The following is a 19,009-nucleotide window of genomic DNA, read 5'->3' on the forward strand; positions in this document are numbered from 1 at the left end:
CTCTGCCCTTCTGTCTGGAGCAGTCTGTAGCCACTGAGGGCCCCAGCCGGGACCGCTTTGCAGGTCGCTAGTCAGGACCGAGCAGGGGAGGAGGATAGGAATCCCCGCCGCACCTTTGTACGAGCCTGACTGAGCCTGACCGCCTCCAGGGGCTTGCTCCTGGGTCGTCGTGAAGCCGCGGTCTCTCCTCCCCCGCCCTTCAGCCCCGCGGTCGCCAGGGGCGGCGCCCTGGGTCTGGAACGCGGTTGCCACCGAGGAGGCGGCGGCCCCGGGCGCGCCTGGAAGCCCCGGGCAACCGGCCAGGGCCGGGCACAGGTGGGGTCCGTCAAGCCGCCCGGGGGTCCTTTGTCCCAGCTCTGCGGCCCGGGGGGTGACGTGATGGCGGCAGCGGTGCTGACGGACCGGGCCCAGGTGAGTGGACGGTGGCTTCGCAGTTGCCGCCTCCTTGCTAGCGCGGAGGCGGTTCCCGAAATGGGTGGGAGCCCAGGTATCCCCTATATTTGTCTTCACAGTCGTCGTTCGCTTTGGTGTGTGGAGCTGGTTTGCCACTTAATTTATACCTGGCCGTAAAGGGTGTTGGGCCTGCTGGAAAGAGCTCCGTAGGTGGTTGAGTGAATGATGCTTGCTCTGGGGACTCCCATCACCCTTGGCCTGCAAGCATCCTCTCTGGTGGACCAGGTCTCATTCCAGCATGGAATTGGGGGCCTGAGAGGGGAAGGGGAGGGCAGGGCAGGGCAGTAGCAGGCCGACAAATGCGTGGACAGAGACAAGGTGTATGTTTAAGGAGTCTCAGGAGGGTGTGTGAGGTTGCCATGGTTTCCTGCGGCCGCTGAGACATGGACGGTAAGAGCGTGTGGTCTTTTCCTGGACTTTCTACCCATCCGCAGCTAGTACAGACATTGTGGCCAGTCAGATGCCGTTACTCTCATCGCTACAGCCTGCATTATCCTTGGCTGCTCGTGTTCCGTGGCCCCAAAGTATCTTGGCGTCCGAGACAAGTTCTGTCGGAACCCAACAAGGAAAGAGGCTGGTGGTTGGTTCATTGTGGAATTTCCTTGGGGGGTCTGGGAGACCCAGGGAGATCCCGGAGGGCATGGGAAGCTGTTCTGGGGCCTGTCATTCCCCGGGTAGATGCAGCCCCTCCATTGCCGCTCTGTGGGGTCAGTGAGGAATGCTGAGCTTTTTGTGCCCGTGTTCACAGATACTTTTGTTTTGTTTTGAGACAGGGTCTCGCTTTGTCGCCCAGGCTGGAGTGCAGTGGCGCAATCTCAGCTCACTGCGGTCTCTGCCTCCCGGGTTCAAGCAATTTTCCTGCCCCAGTCTCCCAAGTAGTTGCAGGCATGCAGCACGACACCTGGCTGATTTTTGTATTTTTAGTAGAGACGGGGTTTCACCATATCGGCCAGGCTGGTGTTCAACTGGCCTCAAGTGATCCGTCCACCTCGACCTTCCAAAGTGCTGGGATTACAGGCATGAGACTCAGGTCCTGCTGTTGTAACCTTTGTTGCTATTATTACCATTTCCCTATTTCCTTGTCGTTTTAGAGCCCTTAGTTTCTGTATTTCACAGTCCACGAGTTGTTTCTGTTGTCCTGTGTCATTCTCTAATGGCTCTTAAATAGGAGGCTTCTCTCCTTATTATGTTCAAAGCATCTCCCTTTCCTCTCGAGCCCAGCACAGAGCTAGGCCTTCAGGAGGTGCTCTGTGATTCAGGCCTCCATCACTGTACAACTTTTCCAGTGGAGCACAATCTGTGACCACATTCAGCAGCTGAAAGGCCAATACTGCTAATTCTGTTTGACTTTCCAGGTGTCTGTGACCTTTGATGATGTGGCTGTGACTTTCACCAAGGAGGAGTGGGGGCAGCTGGACCTAGCTCAGCGCACCCTGTACCAGGAGGTGATGCTGGAAAACTGTGGGCTCCTGGTGTCTCTGGGTAAGGCTTTCCTTCCCCGCTTCACCATGCAGGTGACCTGCCACTTCTTCATTCCACCTTCTGACTCCAGGCCTGGCTGCACAAGGAGGCCTCTAGAACCTTCCTTGCCTCTTTCTCACAGCTTTAGTCATTTTCTACACTCACCTCTTCCTATCTGGTCTCCCTGTATCTCTTTGGGCTAAAGACAGAGTACTCTGGCTCCCAGCCAAAGGAGAAGGTGGTAAAAGAAAATGGGGTGTTTTGCAAACTCAGAGGTAGGATTTCCGGCTGTGCCTCATGAGGGGCTGGTGTAGGAACTGAGAACCACCACGATGGTGTCCTGGCTTCTCTCTCTGGGTCTGTTCATGTCATGTCTATTCTCTATGGTGTTTTCTGCCTTAGAGAGTTCAAGACAAGAATGGCCACCTGTATTAGGGTTCTCTAGAGAGACAGAACTAATAGAATAGATATATATAAAAAGGACAGTTTATTAAGTAGTATTAACTCACGATCACAAGGTCCCACAGTAGGCCATCTGCAAGCTGAAGAGCAAGGAAGCCAGTCCAAGTCCCAAAGCTGAAGAACTTGTCCGACGTTCGAGGGCGGGAAGCATCCAGCATGGGAGAAAGATGTAGGCTGGTAGGCTAGGCCAGTCTAGTCTTTTCACGGATTTCTGCCTGCTTCATATCCTGGCCTCACTGGCAGCTGATTAGGTGGTGCCCACCCAGATTAAGGGTGGGTCTGCCTTTCCCAGCCCAGTGACTCAAATGTTAATCTCTTTTGGCAACACCCTCACAGACACACCCAGGATCAATATGTTGCATCCTTCAATCTAATCAAGTTGACACAGTGTTAACCATCACAAGTCCATCCCTTGTCAACTTGAACCCATACACATCTCCTGAGATCATACATAATCTTCAAATAAAGACAAAAATAATTATGCCTAACATAATACAACTATCCTTCATGCAACCGAAACACACTAATCCCCAACCCAAGTGCTATTACATAAAGGTAACAATACTTAAATGCTGATATGAAGTCAATAAATCTTATATGTCATATGATAAAGGAAATAAAATGCAGATGTTTTATTAGTACAAGTGTATACATCACAAACATGTTTTTAATAAAAGAAGGAGGAAATACGACAATTATAGTCCTCATTTCTGCAACTGGTCACTTGGTCGTAGTTGGTATTGATGGCTGCCTTCTTCTCCTACACATTCTGTATTCACTTTGCCTTCAGCAAGCACCTCAGCAGGTCATGGTTTTTTCCCTGATGGAGTGACCCAAACCTCCATTCCTGAAGGGTCTGGGCTATTTGTAGTCCTGCCTGGATTGGGCTGTTGTAGCTTCCCATTGACCTTAATCACAGGGCATGGTAATACTAAGAGATGCCCTAATGGATCTCCTGTATTCCATGCATACTCTTCCTTACCTCCATTGTGGAGTAGACTGATTTCATCGTGATAGTCTGGGTCAGTCATCCCAGCCAACACCGTACCTCCCTTCTTAGCCTATTGACTTAAAGATAGGAGGAGCCCAAAGTGTCCAGGTGGCAATCTTAACTTCCAGTTTAATGGAATCGTCGTGTCTCCTGGTGGCAGCATTCCTCCCTCTGGAACTAAGACTTCTAGGCCAGCAGAATGTAATGTCTCGGGAATAGGAAGCAAAATTTTGCTAGTTGATCACTAGGGGTGATGGTGAGTGGTGCCATTTGCACTTCCACCCCTTGATTCCTGGACCCATGAATCCTGGCCGTGGGAGAAACAGTACCATATATTGGATGCTGATGCAGAGCATACATGGCCTACTGCAAAGTATTGTCACTAGTTGGCATAATTGTGACTTCAAAAGGTCATTGCACCCTTCTGTCAATCCAGTTGCTTCAGTACTATGGGGAACATGGTAAGACCAGTGAATTCTGTGAGCATGAGCCCATTGCCACACTTCTTTAGCCGTAAAGTGAGTGCCTTGGTCAGAGGCAATGCTGTTTGGAATACCATTACGGTGGATAAGGCATTCCATGAGTCCATGAATGGTAGTTTTGGCAGAAGCATTGCGTGCAGGATAGGCAAACCTATATCCAGAGTGTCTGTTCCAGTGAGGACAAACCTCTGCCCTTTCCATGATGGAAGAGGTCCAGTGTAATCAACCTGCCACCAGATAGCTGGCTGATCACCCTGAGGGATGGTGCCATATTGAGGGCTTAGTGTTGGTCTGTGCTGCTGGCAAATTGGGCCCTCAGCAGTGGCAGTAGCCAGGTCAGCCTTGGTGAGTGGAAGTCCACGTTGCTGAGCCCATGTGTAACCCCCATCCCTGCCACTATGACCGTTTTGTTCATGGGCCCATTGGGCGATGACCGGGGTGGCTGGGGCAAGAGGCTGAGTGGTGTCCACAGAATGGGTCATCTTATACAATTGATTTTTAAAACCCTCCGCTGCTGAGGTCATCCGTTGGTGAACACTCACATGGGATACAAATATCTTCACAGTTTTTGACTGCTCAGGTCCATCCACATCCCTCTTCCCCAGATTTCTTTGTCACCAACTTACCAATCATGCTTCTTCCAAGCCCCTGACCATCCAGCCAAACCGTTGGCTGCAGCCCGTGAATCAGTATATGATCACACATCTTCTCTTTTCTCCTTCCATGGAAAGTGCACAGGCCGGGCGCGGTGGCTCAAGCCTGTAATCCCAGCACTTTGGGAGGCCGAGACGGGTGGATCACGAGGTCAGGAGATCGAGACCATCCTGGCTAACATGATGAAACCCCGTCTCTACTAAAAAAAAATACAAAAAACTAGCCGGGCGAGGTGGCGGGCGCCTGTAGTCCCAGCTACTCAGGAGGCTGAGGCAGGAGAATGGCGTAAACCCGGGAGGCGGAGCTTGCAGTGAGCCGAGATTGCGCCACTGCACTCCAGCCTGGGCGACAGAGCGAGACTCCGTCTCAAAAAAAAAAAAAAAAGTGCACAACCAGGTGCACTGCTTGAAGTTCTGCCCACGGGGAAAATTTCCCTTCGCCACTGTCCTTCAGGGATGTCCTAGAAAGCAGCTGTAGTGCTGCAGCTGTCCACTTTCGGGTGGTGCCTGCATATCATATAGAACCATCTGTGAACCAGGCCCTAGTCTTCTCTTCCTCTGTCAGCTGATGATAGGGAACTCCCCGTGAGGCCATCAGTGCAGGCTGGGGGAGAGAAGGTAGGGTGGCAGGAGTGGAGTCCGTGGGCATTTGAGCCACTTCCTCATGTAACTTACTTGTGCCTTCAGGATCCGCTTGAGTCCAATCACGTATATACCACTTACATCTGATGATGGAATGCTGCTGTGCATGACTACTTTATGGCTAGCTGGGTCAGAAAGCACCCAGTTCATAGTAGGCAGTTCAGGTTGCATGGACTTGATGACCCATAGTGTAACAGGCCAAGAGCTGTCTCTCAAAAGGAGAGTAGTTATCTGCAGAGGATGGCAGGGCTTTGCTCCAAAATCCTAGAGGCCTCCGCTGTGATTCACCCATGGGGGCCTGCCAGAGGCTCCAAACAGCATCCTTATCTGCCACTGACATCTCAAGCACCATTGGATCTGCTGGGTCATATGGCCCAAGTGGCAGAGCAGCTTGCACAGCAGCCTTTCGGGTCCCACTCAAAACTGGCAGTCTTTCGGGTCACTCGATAAATAGGCCGGAGTGGCATACCCAAATGAGGAATGTGTTGCCTCCAAAACCCAGATAGGCCCACTAGGCATTGTGCCTCTTTCTTGGGTATAGGAGGGACCAAATGCAGCAAATTATTCTTCACCTTAGAAGGCGTATCTCAACAGGCCACACACCACTGGACCCCTAGAAATTTTACTGAGGTAGAAGGTCCCTGAATTTTAGTCAGATTTATTTCCCATCCTCCGGCACACAAATGTCTCACCAGTAAGTCCAGTGTGTTTGCTACATCCTGCTCACTGGATCCAGTCAGCATAATGTCATCAATGTAATGGACCAGTATGATATCTTGGAAGCAAAAAGCGATCAAGGTCTCTCTGAATAAGATTAGGACACAAAGCCAGAGAGCTGATAGGCCCCTGGGGTAGGACCATGAAGGTATATTGCTGGCCTTGCCAGCTGAAGGCAAATTGCTTCTGGTGAGCCTTATGGACAGAAATGGAGAAAAGCATTTGCCAAGTCAGTGGCTGCACACCAGGTACCAGGAGATGGTTAATTTACTCAAGCAATGAAGCCACATCTGGTGCAGCAGCTGCAATTGGAGCCACCACTTGGGTAAGCTTTCTATAATTCATGGTCATTCTCTAAGATCCATCTGTCTTCTGCTCAGGCCAAATGGGAGAGTTGAATGGGGATGTGGTGGGAATCACCACCCCTGCATCTTTCGAGTCCTCGATGTTGGCACTCATCTCCACAGTCCCTCCAAGGATGTAACATTGTTTTTTATTTACTATTTTTCTAGGTAGAGGCAGCTCTAATGGCTTCCATTTGGCCTTTCCCACCATGGTAGCCTTCACCCTACCAGTCAGGGAGCCTGTGAGGGGGTTCTGCCAGCTCCTAAGCGTGTCTGTGCCTATTAGTCCTTCTGGCAGTGGGAAAATGACCACAGGTTGAGTCTGGGGACCCACTGGACCCACTGTAAGTCGGGCCTGAGCTAAAACTCCTGACCTCCAAAAGCCCCTACTTTAACTGGAGGACCACAGTGACGTGTTGGGTCCCTGGAATCAGCGTCAGCTCAGAGCATGTGTCCAGTAGTCCCTGAAATGTCTGATCATTCCCCTTTCCCCAGTGCACAGTTACCCTGGTAAAAAGCCAGAGGTCTCTGGCGGGCGCAGTGGCTCACGCCTGTAATTCCAGCACTTCGGGAGGCTGAGGCGGGTGGATCACAAGATCAGAAGATGGAGTCCATCCTGGCTAACACGGTGAAACCCGTCTCTACTAAAAACATACAAAAAAATGAGCTGGGCGTGGTGGCAGGTGCCTGTAGTCCCATCTACTCAGGAGGTTGAGGCAAGAGAATGGTGTGAACTCGGGAGGTGGAGCTTGCAGTGAGCTGAGGTCGCGGCACTGCACTCCAGCCTGAGCAACAGAGCGAGACTCCGTCTCAAAAAAATACCAAAAAAAAAACAGAGGTCTCCTTAGGGAAGGATGGGAGAAAAATTTAACTGCATAAATTGTCAGTAGTGGGGTGGGGTCCTTCCTCAAGGGACCTGACCTCCCCTTCATTCAAGGGGTTCTGGGTCTATAAACTGGCCCAAGTCTGGAAATTGATAGAGGAGGGGCCACGATTCTCTGCTTTTATAATTCAAATTAGTCTTTTGTCCGTTCGACCTGGAAGTTTTCTGCTTATATAAATTAAGTAGAATTGCAGTGGCTTCCTATCAGTTTCACTTCTAAGAACACCGCGATTAATTAGCCAATGGCAGAGATCTATGTAAGTCAGACTATTCTGATTGCTGCTTTGTCTCTGCTGTCCATTATGATAGCTATGCCTACCTTGCCTTTGATGGTTGAGTGCCACCACTTGGCCCCTGCCACCTGGGGATCCAGTTATTCCCAATGTATCTAAATTTTTGTAGATGAGTGACTGCAGTTCCCACTGCTAGATCTGGCAATTACAGGGCTCTTCAAAGATGCAAGTGCTGCCCTCGCAAATCTGTTTCCCAAGGCAATGGTCAAGGGTATGTCCTCTGGACCCTCCCAGCTGGGATGAGTAGGTCTAAAGTTACTAATCCACTCCACCATCCCAGTCGCCCTGAGCCTTTGGATCCCTTCCTCTACGTTAGACCAAGGGAGATCGAGCATTCCCAGCTCGCTCGTGATGGGCCATCTTTTAATCCATATTTCAGCTAGCCAAGCAAATAAGCTATTACAACCTTTTTTAGCTCTCCAAGCTGCAACATTAAATGCAGGATCCCTACTTAGTGGGCCCAAATCAATAAATTCAGCCTGATCCATCTGTATGTTCCTTCGTTCCAGCATTATCCCACACCCTTAATATCCATTCCCATGCCTGTTCTCCAGATTTTTGCTTCTATAAATTAGGAAACTCAATTCCTTTCGAGTGCAGCTCACCTCCCCATGGGTCACACTCTGAACCTCACCTCTGTGGGCCCACCAGGACTTTAGTTATAGGTCTAGAAGCAAACAAAGGTGTTGGGCGTGCCAGAGGAGAATCAACGTTATCTTGCCTGGCAACTGCCTCAGGGGAGGCCATCACTGTTGCTTCAGGCAGCACAGGGTTCATCTCCTCAGACAAAGGTGGAAAGGCTGATGGCAGCATGGGTCAGGGAGGGGATGTTGCCACTACTGGGGATGGGGAAGCTGTTTCTTCTGGCAAAAAAGTTTCAAAAAGAGTTTACAAGCTCAGCATCCCCAGCTTCATCAGGGTCCTCCCACACATCCCTATTCCGAGTTTCAGGGTCCCATTCTTTTCCTATCAGTGCCCTCACTTTAACAGTAGACACTGTGCATGCACCTTTTGTTGCAGGTCAGCCACTCACATGACGAGCTTATGTCTGCTTTCCCACAATTTCAGCTCTTTCTCTACAGGAGATAAGACTCAGGGCAATCTTAGCAGATTTGAGGCTTAGTATCTGCTTCTGAAGCCGGGAGTTAGAATCCCTGAGTTTATCATTTTCTTTCATCACTTTGTCCAGTTAACTTAGGAGCAACCAACCAGCTTCATTATGTTCCTTGTTTCTCCACATATAGTCAAATGTATTTCATGAACCACTAAAAATTTAAAAAACTGAACATCCTGCTGTGACAGAGTTATATAAGGACATTTACAGAAACATCAAATAGTATCTACTCTCACCAACGTTTCATAAAAAGAGGACTTCTACTTTAAAAAAAAAAAAAAAAGAAAACACAACCCTCAAAGGACAGCTTCATAGGTCTGGAATCACTGAACCTGCCCCTCCCCCTGCCTGCCGGTCCCTGAGGATGACTCTCCAGCTCACATCTCTGTGTCGTCATCACCACCCACCACCCACTCTGTGGTGCTAGTAGTTTCTTCCTTAGTGTAGTGTTTGGAAGGGGAGCCAGGACCCTGGTGTCCAGCCCCAGCCCTGCTCTTTAAAAACTGTGTGGCCTGGTGAAATGACTGACCTTGTCTGTGCCTCAGTGTTCTCACTGGTGAGATGAGGACTTACCACATCTGCATCCCAGGGTTGTTACCGGGGTAAAGAGTTATTGATAGGGTTTGGCTCTGTGTCCCCACCCATATCTCACCTTGAATTGTAATAATCCCCATGTGTCGTGGGGGGTAATTGAATCATGGAGACGGGTTTTTCCCGTGCTGTTGTCATGATAGCAAATAAGTCTCGTGAGAGCTGATGGTTTTATAAAGGGAGTTCCCCTACACATGCCCTCTTGCCTGCTGCCATGTAAGACGTGCCTTTCTCCACCTTGTGTCATGATTGTGAGGCCTCTCTAGCCTTGTGAAACTGAGTCCCTTAAACTTCTTTTTCTTTATAAATTACCCAGTTTCGGATATGTCTTTATTAACAGCGTGAGAACAGACTAATACAGTTATTACGTGAAAAGGGCTCAGAACAACACCTGGGAGACCAGGCTGTGTGCAGGGAGCCATTGCCATCCTGTTGCCATCAGTACTGTTACTGTCATCCTCATCACAATCACTGTCGTTGGCATGCCTGGACCCGGGACGTTCTGGGCAGCGTTGTGAGCCTGGGTTTCTTTGTCAATAAAATGGTGTTGATCACGATGTGGACTTCCTGAGAATGCTGTGAGAAAATCCTCAGCTACAAACCTCATTTTGTCTTGGGTCTAGAGGAAGAGCATTATAAAACATTTCTTAGGATGCAAAAAAAAAAAAAAAAAGACTTAGATCAGTGAAATCACATACCTTGTTTCGAATGAAAAGAGTCAGTATTTAATATTTAAATACCTCAGTTTTTCTCTAAGGTATTCCCTAAATATTGTTCACTTTTGAAATGACATAATGCATTTAAATGCTTGGCATAGTCCCTTGGATGTGTTTATATCCTATTAGTACTAGTTTTTGACTTACTATTAGGAGTAGAGATTCTGCGGCAGCATGACAGGACCTGCTCTTGGTTTCCAGGTCACATGCCAGCTTTTCATTCCCGTGCACGGGAGCGGCTTCATTCCAAGGTCTGGTCCGCATCCTGAAATCCCAGACTAGACTGAAGGTCTTTATTTCTTTTCACCAGCATCCATGTGTCCACTTTCTCCATAAACAGGGTGTCCTATTCCCAGACCTGAGCTGATCTACCACCTAGAGCATGGACAGGAGCCATGGACCAGGAAGGAAGACCTCTCCCAAGACACCTGTCCAGGTAGGAGCCAAGATCTGGGGAGGTCGGAGTCCCTGCTGGCTTGAGACTGGATGGAGACCACCGGCCCTGGAATCCCTTGGGAAGCTTCTCATTGTGGCCTCTCTATATATAACTCCATATAACTGTATCACAGTAGAATGTTCCATTTAAGAGCCATGGAGCCCTTTGACCTGTGGTTTCTCTGTCCTCCCAGCCCCGTCACAGTGTCACCATTCCTGGGAAGGAGTGAGATTTATGAACTAAGATGTGTCCAGGGGTTCCAACTGTGTGGGCCTGAGCTGTGGCTTACCAGTCACCTGCTATGTGGTCAAGATCTCCTGTCTTTATATATAACTTCAGCTAAGTTAACAGTAGCTGCTGTATCAGACAGACTCTAACATTTCAGTGGTTCACATATGATAACTCTTACTCATACCAGGGTCTGTGTGGGTCAGTGGGGAGCTCTGTACCACACAGTTATTCAGGACCCAGCTTCCTTCTGTCGTCAGCCTGTTGCATTAAGATTATCCTAACATCCTCGAGCTGGCAGAGAATTGAGGGAATAAGGGAAGTTACACCCACTTCCAGAAATACCAGCTTCCGTCACATTCCACCCACAGGAACTAGACATTTGTCATGGGTCCATGGGTCTGGGAAATGTGGCTGAACCACTTGCCCACGGAGAAGAGCAGAAGGTTTGGTGAACACCTACTCTCAGTCCACTACATTGAGTCTGTTCCTGAAAAGTGTTACTAGAAATCATTTTTATGTCATTGAGTAGTTTGAAGATGTTATCATGTGATACAGTAATGCATAAAACCGAATAGTTTCTGAGCCATAGTAAGTGACTCATCAAAATGTCATTATTAACCTTAAAGAGTGATGCTCTGTTACATTTCCTTCTGAACTCTGGGGAATAGGGCCTTTCTTACTCTCCCAATTTCTCTTTCCAGTTATATTCTGCCTATCAGCCTCTCCCACCTTCTCCTTTCACCCATTCCCTTAGTGTCAGTCAGACACTAAGAAGCAGTATTTCGCCCATGTCTTCCTATATCTCCTGTTTTCCAAAAACCTCAGGGTGACATTTGACCTTCTCTGTCCCACACTCAGGCTGCTGAGGACACTGAGGCCATCTGTCAGGTGTGTGTATTGGTGCCACTGCAGAAGCCTTGGCGTCTGCCCGCATGGGTTCCTTGAGCTGCTCATCCAACCCTGAGTGTCTGTGCAGTCCCTGTTCAGCCCCTCAGAGTCTCTTCCAGATCGTCCCCTCTTCAATGCCACGTCTCCACTTGAAAATCTCAAAAGCACAAAACTCAACATGCATAACAAGGAACCCATGATCTTGCTCGCTCCTGCCACTTCCCAAGTTTCTGTGAATGGCTCTGCCATCCAGGCAGATTAGGGGACTGGCCCCAACCTCAGACAGGTCAATCCCTCCACCTCCATGAGTCCCTGCATCCAGCCAACCAGACAGTTTGCATCTCCAGGCACAGATGTCTCAGCATGTGAGTGCTGATGTGTCAGCAGGCTTTCATGTTGAAAAGGAAGTCCACCGTCTTGTATTGCTTGATCAGCAGCCCTTAAATGTTTATCTCAACTTCTCTTTTCCTTACTGAAAGAGGTCTTGCCCCAGTCATGGCCAGTTCCTATACCAGGGTCTAGATGACGCTTCCTTTCATGGACATCCTTTCTTCATTTATATTCTGCTTGTTTTGTGATTTCATCCTTCTCTACTCAACATAAAAATATGCTTGTTTTTTCTTTTTTCTTTTCTTTTTGTTTAGATAGAGTCTCACTGTATAGCCCAGGCTGGAGTGCAGTGGTGCTGTCTTGGTTCACTGCAGTCTCTGTGCCTCAGCCTCCCAAGTAGCTGGGATTACAGGTACACGCCATTACACCCGGCTAATTTTTGTGTTTTTTTGTTTGGTTGGTTGGTTTTGTTTTTTGAGATGGAGTTTCGCTGTTGTTGCCAAGGCTGGAGTACATTGACGCAATCTTGGCTTACTGCAACCTCTGCCTCACGGGTTCAAGCGATTCTCCTGCCTCAGCCTCCCGAGTAGCTGGGATTCTAGGCGCGTGCCACCACGCTCAGCTAATTTTTTGTATTTTTAATAGAAATGGGGTTTCACCATGTTGGCCAGGCTGGTCTCCTGACCTCAGGTGATCCACCTGCCTTGACCTCCCAAAGTACTGAGATTACAGGCGTGAGCCACTGTGCCTGGCCTCAAGTTTCTTACATTTGAAGAAAATAAATGCTTGTGGCTTATGATACATTTGTATATTAATTGATACATTTGTTTAGTATGTGAGCATTTAATTGTCTAGATTTGGCTGGCACCGTGGTTCATGCCTATAATCCCAGCACTTTGGGAGGCTGAAGTGGGAGGATTACTTGAGCTCAGGAGTTTAACACCAGCCTGGGAAACGTGGCGAGACCCCGTCTCTGCAAAATTTAAAAAATTAGCTGGGCATGGTGGCTCACGCCTGTGGTCCCAGCTATTCTGGAGGCTGAGGTGGGAGGATCTCTTGAGCCCAGGAGGTCAAGGCTGAAGTGACCTTATTCAGGCCACTGCACTCCAGCCTGGGTGACGGTGAGCTCCTGTGTCAAAAAAATAAGTAAATAAAAATAATTCATGAGAGACCATGAAGCAGAGGCAAAAAATAATAATGATTGTCTACGTTTCATTCACAAAAACAGTGATGCTGTGGACATTCGTATATATAGTTCGTTTCCACTTGTGGACGAGCATTTTTTGATAATTCTTGGAGTGAAGTTATTGGTTTGTAGGCTATGCAAATGCTCAAGTTTGTAAGATCATTCCTTTTGTTTTCTAAAGCGCCTATGCCAATTTGTACTTAACCAGAAAAGTGAGAGGTTCCACTGATCCATATCCTTTCCATTATAAGGCTTCTCAATGTTTGCTCATCAAATGGACACAGAGTAGTCTCATGTGCTCTTGATTTCCCTTTCTTTCACTGCTGTAATGTTTTAGCAACTTACCATGATTTTTGGTTGATTTATATTTTCTTCTGTGAAAATACAAATCATTTTTTATTTTATGATAAATGCCTATTTCCATTAACCTGTTTTCCTTTCTCTGTTTGCTTGGTAGGGGTTCTTTGTACATATCTTATGCTTACCTTTTATTACTTATATATGCTGAAAAACATATTCTAGGTTTTAATTTTGTCCTCTTACTCTCTTTAAAGTATCTTTCACCAAAACATCTTAATTTACTGTAGTCTAACTTGCGACTTTTCTTATATAATTAATGATTTTTTGTCTTGTATAAAAAATATTGTTTTACCGGCCGGGCGCGGTGGCTCAAGCCTGTAATCCCAGCACTTTGGGAGGCCGAGACGGGCGGATCACGAGGTCAGGAGATCGAGACCATCCTGGCTAACACGGTGAAACCCCGTCTCTACTAAAAAATACAAAAAACTAGCCAGGCGAGGTGGCGGGCGCCTGTAGTCCCGGCTACTCGGGAGGCTGAGGCAGGAGAATGGCGTAAAAACCCGGGAGGCAGAGCTTGCAGTGAGCTGAGATCCGGCCACTGCACTCCAGCCTGGGCGACACAGCGAGAGACTGTCTCAAAAAAAAAAAAAAAAAAAAAAAAAATATATTGTTTTACCTCCATATTAAAAATATATTTTATTCTAAAAGTTTTAAAACTTGGCATTTGACGTTTTTTCAGTGAGGTTGATTTGGAATATATAGTGTGATAGCAATGCAGTTATTTTCGTTCTCCATGTGGCTACCCAATTTTTCTAGCTTCGTTTGCTTAACAGACCATCAAGTTCTGTAATTAAGTATAGTTGGTATTTTACAGGGATTTATATTGAATTTATATAATTTGGGTCAAATTGTCAGTTCATATTATTAAATTCTTCATTGATGTAGATCGTCTTTATTATCTTCAAATAAGATTATATAATTTTCTTCATCTTGATCATGTGTATTTGGAGTTTTTTTTTTTTTTTTTAAGAGATAAGGTGTTGCTCTGTTGCCCAAGCTATAGTACAGTGGCACAGTCATAGTTTGCCGCAGTCTTGAAATCTGGGGCTCAAGCAATCCTCCCCGCTCAGCCTCTAGAGCAGCTGGGACTACACAGGCTTACACTACCATGCCTGTCTACTGTGTTTTTGGTTTTGTTTTTAAACAATTTTTTAAGAGATGGGAGCTTGCTGCGTTTCTCAGAGTGGTGTTGAACTTCTGGGCTCAAGTAATCTACTCACCTCGGCCTCCCAAAGCACTGGGATTACAGGCTTTGGGGGGCTGAGGTGAAAAGATGAGCACAGGCCGGGTGCGGTGGCTCACGCCTGTAATCCCAGCACTCTGGGAGGCCAAGGCGGGCGGATCACGAGGTCAGGAGATTGAGACCATCCTGGCTAACACAGTGAAACCCCGTCTCGACTAAAAATGCAAAACATTAGCCGGGCATGGTGGCGGGCGCCTGTAGTCCCAGCTACTTGGGAGGCTGAGGCAGGAGAATGGCGTGAACCTGGGAGGTGGAGCTTGCAGTGAGCTGAGATTGTGCCACTGCACTCCAGCCTGGGCGACAGAGCGAGACTCCGTCTCAAAAAAAAAAAAAAAAGAACAGATGAGCACCATACACAGCAGCCTGGCCATTGGTCGTGTGTGTGGTGCTCATCTTTTCTCCAGGCTGTTCCTCAGGCACACGAGACTCTGTGTCAAGCCAGGTCCTCTTAACTCTTTCCTTATGAGCCTTGGAGTGATAGTAACATCAGTCATACGACCTTCACTGTCACCCAGCTTGGAATCATGGGAATCAATCTCCCCTCTGTCCCTGGATTGTCATCAACACCATCCTGCAGTTTCTTTGTACTTTGTCTCCTAAGACTACAGTGTCCTTCCCGCTTTCTCTTTATGGCAACTCTTATTCACAAGCATAGGACTCACTTCGTTGAGCACCTCTTACTGGGTAACTGATTTCTTCCTACCCAGGATTAGCCAAGCTCAAGGTTAAGGACACAGTTCTCTAAGACTACCAGGTCTGTCCAACTCTACTGACACCGACTACAATTTGGGTCCCAAAGCCATTGTCAGGTTCACTGATTAGCTAAAAAGACTCACAAAACTCCCTAAAACCTATTTTAGTTGCAGTCATGTTTATTACAGCAAAGGGAGCAAATTAGAAGTGACACAGAATGTTGGGTTGGAAAGGTTCCCAACACAAAGCCTTAGTGTCTTCAGGAACTCACTGTGCCACAGTCTGGCACATGGCAATATGAGCGTAGAGTGTTGCCAACCCAGGAAACTCACCGGCTCTTCATTGTCCCCAGTTGTATTGAAGCCTCATTACATAACCACAGTTGATTGTCTCATCACCTGTGTGGCTCGGTCTCCAGCATGCCATCCTTTCCAGACATTCAGCATTTACATGGTGACTTAAGCCCTAACCTTCTAATCACGTGGCTTAGCTTTCTGGTGTGTCCAGACCTTAACCCGATCAGGATAAACTGTGGAGGGGTCCATAATGAGTTACCTGTTTGCATAAACTGCCAGATGGGGCTGTTGGGTCCCACCGTGAGGAAAAACATTTTGGAAATACTCAGTGTTTACAGGTTACTTTCCACGACTTCACACGAAAAGCGTACTTCTCTTTGGGGATTAATTTTTGTTACTCGCTTCCTGTCTTCCATGTGGGCTTATTAGGTGCTCCTTCCTCGTGTTCTTGTAGCAAGACAGCGTGTCCTCGCTTAGTTGCCCAGAGGAAGCTTACCATGCACAGTGTCATCGTTACTCTGTCTACCCAGGTCCAGTCTGTAATTGTGAAGGTGACTCCACGGACAGACGCATTGTCTCCTGACTCTGCCTGTGCACCTAGGTCTCCCTTTCAGAATATCCCGAGTCCATGGACCAGGATAGAAAGAAATTGCAAACCATAGAATTTGAGATACAGAAAATAGCAGACACAGAGGCAATGTTTTTATCTACGGTTTTTCACAGAAACGGTAATACTCTTTTTTCCATGTTGTCCTTTACTAACAGGCCCTTTTGTGTGCTGGATTTCTTTCAGGCAACAAAGGAAAACCTAAGACCACAGAACCTACCACTTGTGAACCAGCCTTGTCAGAGGGAATCTCACTTCAGGGACAACTGACAGAAGGAAACTCAGTGGACTCCCAGTTGGGGCAAGCCGAGGATCAGGATGGGCTATCAGAAATGCAGGAAGGACACTTCAGACCAGGAGTAGATCCCCAGGAGAAGCCTCCTGGGAAAATGAGCCCTGAATGTGATGGTTTAGGGACAGCTGACGGTGTGTGTTTGAGGATCGGACAGGAGCAAGTCTCTCCAGGAGATACAGTCCACAGCCATAACTCATGTGAGTCCGGTAAAGATCCCATGATTCAGGAAGAGGAGAATATCTTTAAATGCAGTGAGTGTGGAAAAGTATTTAACAAGAAACACCTCCTTGCTGGACATGAGAAAATTCACTCTGGAGTGAAGCCCTATGAATGCACAGAATGTGGGAAAACCTTTATTAAGAGCACACATCTCCTGCAACATCACATGATCCACACTGGGGAGAGGCCCTATGAGTGCATGGAGTGCGGAAAGGCCTTCAACCGCAAGTCATACCTTACCCAGCACCAGCGGATTCACAGTGGAGAGAAGCCTTACAAGTGCAGTGAATGTGGAAAGGCCTTCACCCACCGCTCCAATTTTGTCTTGCATAACAGGAGACACACGGGAGAAAAATCCTTTGTGTGCACAGAATGTGGGCAAGTCTTTCGACACAGGCCAGGTTTTCTCCGGCACTATGTTGTTCACAGTGGTGAGAATCCCTACGAGTGCTTGGAGTGTGGCAAGGTCTTCAAGCACAGGTCATACCTCATGTGGCACCAGCAGACTCACACCGGGGAGAAGCCCTATGAGTGCAGTGAATGTGGGAAGGTCTTCTTGGAGAGCGCAGCCCTGATTCACCACTATGTCATCCACACTGGGGAGAAGCCCTTTGAGTGCCTCGAGTGTGGGAAGGCTTTCAACCACCGATCATACCTCAAGAGGCACCAGCGGATTCACACTGGGGAGAAGCCCTTCGTGTGCAGTGAATGTGGAAAGGCCTTCACCCACTGCTCTACTTTTATCTTGCATAAAAGAGCCCACACTGGAGAAAAGCCTTTTGAATGCAAAGAATGTGGGAAAGCCTTTAGCAATCGGAAAGACCTCATTCGCCACTTCAGCATCCACACTGGAGAGAAGCCCTATGAGTGCGTGGAGTGTGGAAAGGCCTTCACACGCATGTCAGGCCTCACGAGGCACAAGCGGATTCACAGTGGAGAGAAGCCCTATGAATGTGTTGAGTGTGGGAAATCGTTTTGCTGGAGCACAAACCTCATTCGACATGCCATCATCCACACTGGAGAGAAGCCGTATAAATGTAGTGAATGTGGAAAGGCCTTCAGTCGCAGCTCATCCCTCACTCAGCATCAAAGGATGCATGCTGGGAAAAATCCCATCAGTGTAACAAATGTGGGAAGACCTTTTACGGGTGGACAAACCTCAGTTACCCTTCGAGAACTTCTTTTAGGGAAGGACTATTTGAATGTAACCACTGAGGCAAATGTTTCGCCAGAGGAAACATCTTCCTTGGCGTCTGATCAACCATACCAAAGAGAAACCCCTCAAGTGTCTTCACTGTGAGAAAAACCTGTTGCTGAATATTACTTGTCATCTGAAGAGTCATATTAGAAATTCATTCAGTCGAGAGCCTTATTCTCCATCTGATAATTTATCCTGGGGAGAGACCCAGTCGTTATTGTGCACATAGGAAAACCTTCAGCTGCATCTTTCTCCTTAGTTTACAGTGCAATGTTATCTCAGGAATTATTTTCAAAAGGAGGAGGAGACATAGAAAAAATGAAATGCAAGCACAGATCTTTTCAGACTTCTCTGCCAAGCCTATGGTGCTTTGTCAGATTTCTTAATGTGTTTGGGGGAAGGGAAATGTTTCAAGGTAAAGGGCCTTGACCCTTTTTGTGCTTGTGTGTACATTTATTGCTATCCAGTGTCAGAATAGTTAGTTTAGGAAAAGTCTGCAAACTTTAATCGCACATCTTCTGTGTTCCACAATAGTACTTACTCTTGAGAAGCGTAATTTTATGACAACTTAGGAGGCTTGAGCCATGAAATACTCACGTTTAAGTCAGTAAGGATACACATATTAACACTCAGGCTTTTTTCTTGATGCCCATCTTTTGGTTTACTTCATCACTGTAGCCACATGGTAAATTTTTATTTTTTAAATTTTAAAAAATTACGTAGCTCAAAATGTCAATGGTAAATTTTTAAATTGAGTACAGTGATTCTTCTTTGCTCTTTAAAATTGACAGCACTTCTAGTTCCTTTGACATTCCATATAATTTTTAGGATTAGTTTGTACATATTTACAAAACAGTCTTAGATTTTTACAGAAATTGAGTTAAATCTGTGGATTAATCTGTTAAGAATTGGTATCTTTACTATGTTGGGTTTTGAAATTCATGAGTTCAGGAGTAGGTCTCTTAATTTATAATAGCTAAGCATTCCTCAAAGTATTTTATTAATGTTAAAATTTTCAGCATATAGATCCCTATGCATTTTTGTTAGAATTTGCATCCTAGTGTGCTTTTTTGTTTGTATGTGTGTAAGTTGAGTGATTGTAAATGGCATTGATGTTTGAACTTTGAATTGCACACAGTTTTTGGTAGTATACAGAAATATAATTTTTTGGACATTGTTTTGCTACCCTGCAACCTTGCTGAGTTCACTTATTATTTTTAGCTAT

The 19,009-nt window shown here is 47.0% G+C and overlaps 2 protein-coding genes across 4 annotated transcripts in view; both read left to right on the top strand.

Annotated features, from left to right (window-relative positions):
• Positions 1 to 18,977, top strand: ZNF264 (zinc finger protein 264). Of its 2 annotated transcripts, none has more exons than XM_015125086.3 (4): positions 1 to 411; positions 1,809 to 1,935; positions 10,143 to 10,238; positions 16,259 to 18,977. In XM_015125086.3, the coding sequence occupies exons 1-4, from the start codon at positions 379 to 381 to the stop codon at positions 17,884 to 17,886; spliced, it is 1,884 nt and encodes a 627-aa protein (XP_014980572.2). In that variant the 5' UTR covers positions 1 to 378; the 3' UTR covers positions 17,887 to 18,977. The 2 variants fall into 2 exon arrangements, with proteins under 2 accessions (XP_014980572.2, XP_077836146.1); XM_077980020.1 differs by lacking the exon at positions 1 to 411 and adding an exon at positions 775 to 1,033.
• AURKC (aurora kinase C) overlaps positions 18,619 to 19,009 on the top strand; it is a 15,347-nt gene continuing 14,956 nt past the window's right edge. Inside the window, exon 1 of one of the 2 annotated variants that reach the window (XM_001098364.5) lies at positions 18,619 to 18,708. The gene's annotated coding sequence lies outside the window, so the exon portion shown is untranslated. The remainder of the gene's footprint in view (positions 18,709 to 19,009) is intronic. The other variant, XM_077980024.1, reaches the window with a different exon arrangement.

This window comes from Macaca mulatta, chromosome 19, assembly GCF_049350105.2.
Source record: "Macaca mulatta isolate MMU2019108-1 chromosome 19, T2T-MMU8v2.0, whole genome shotgun sequence".
Classification (NCBI taxonomy): Eukaryota; Metazoa; Chordata; class Mammalia; order Primates; family Cercopithecidae; genus Macaca; species Macaca mulatta.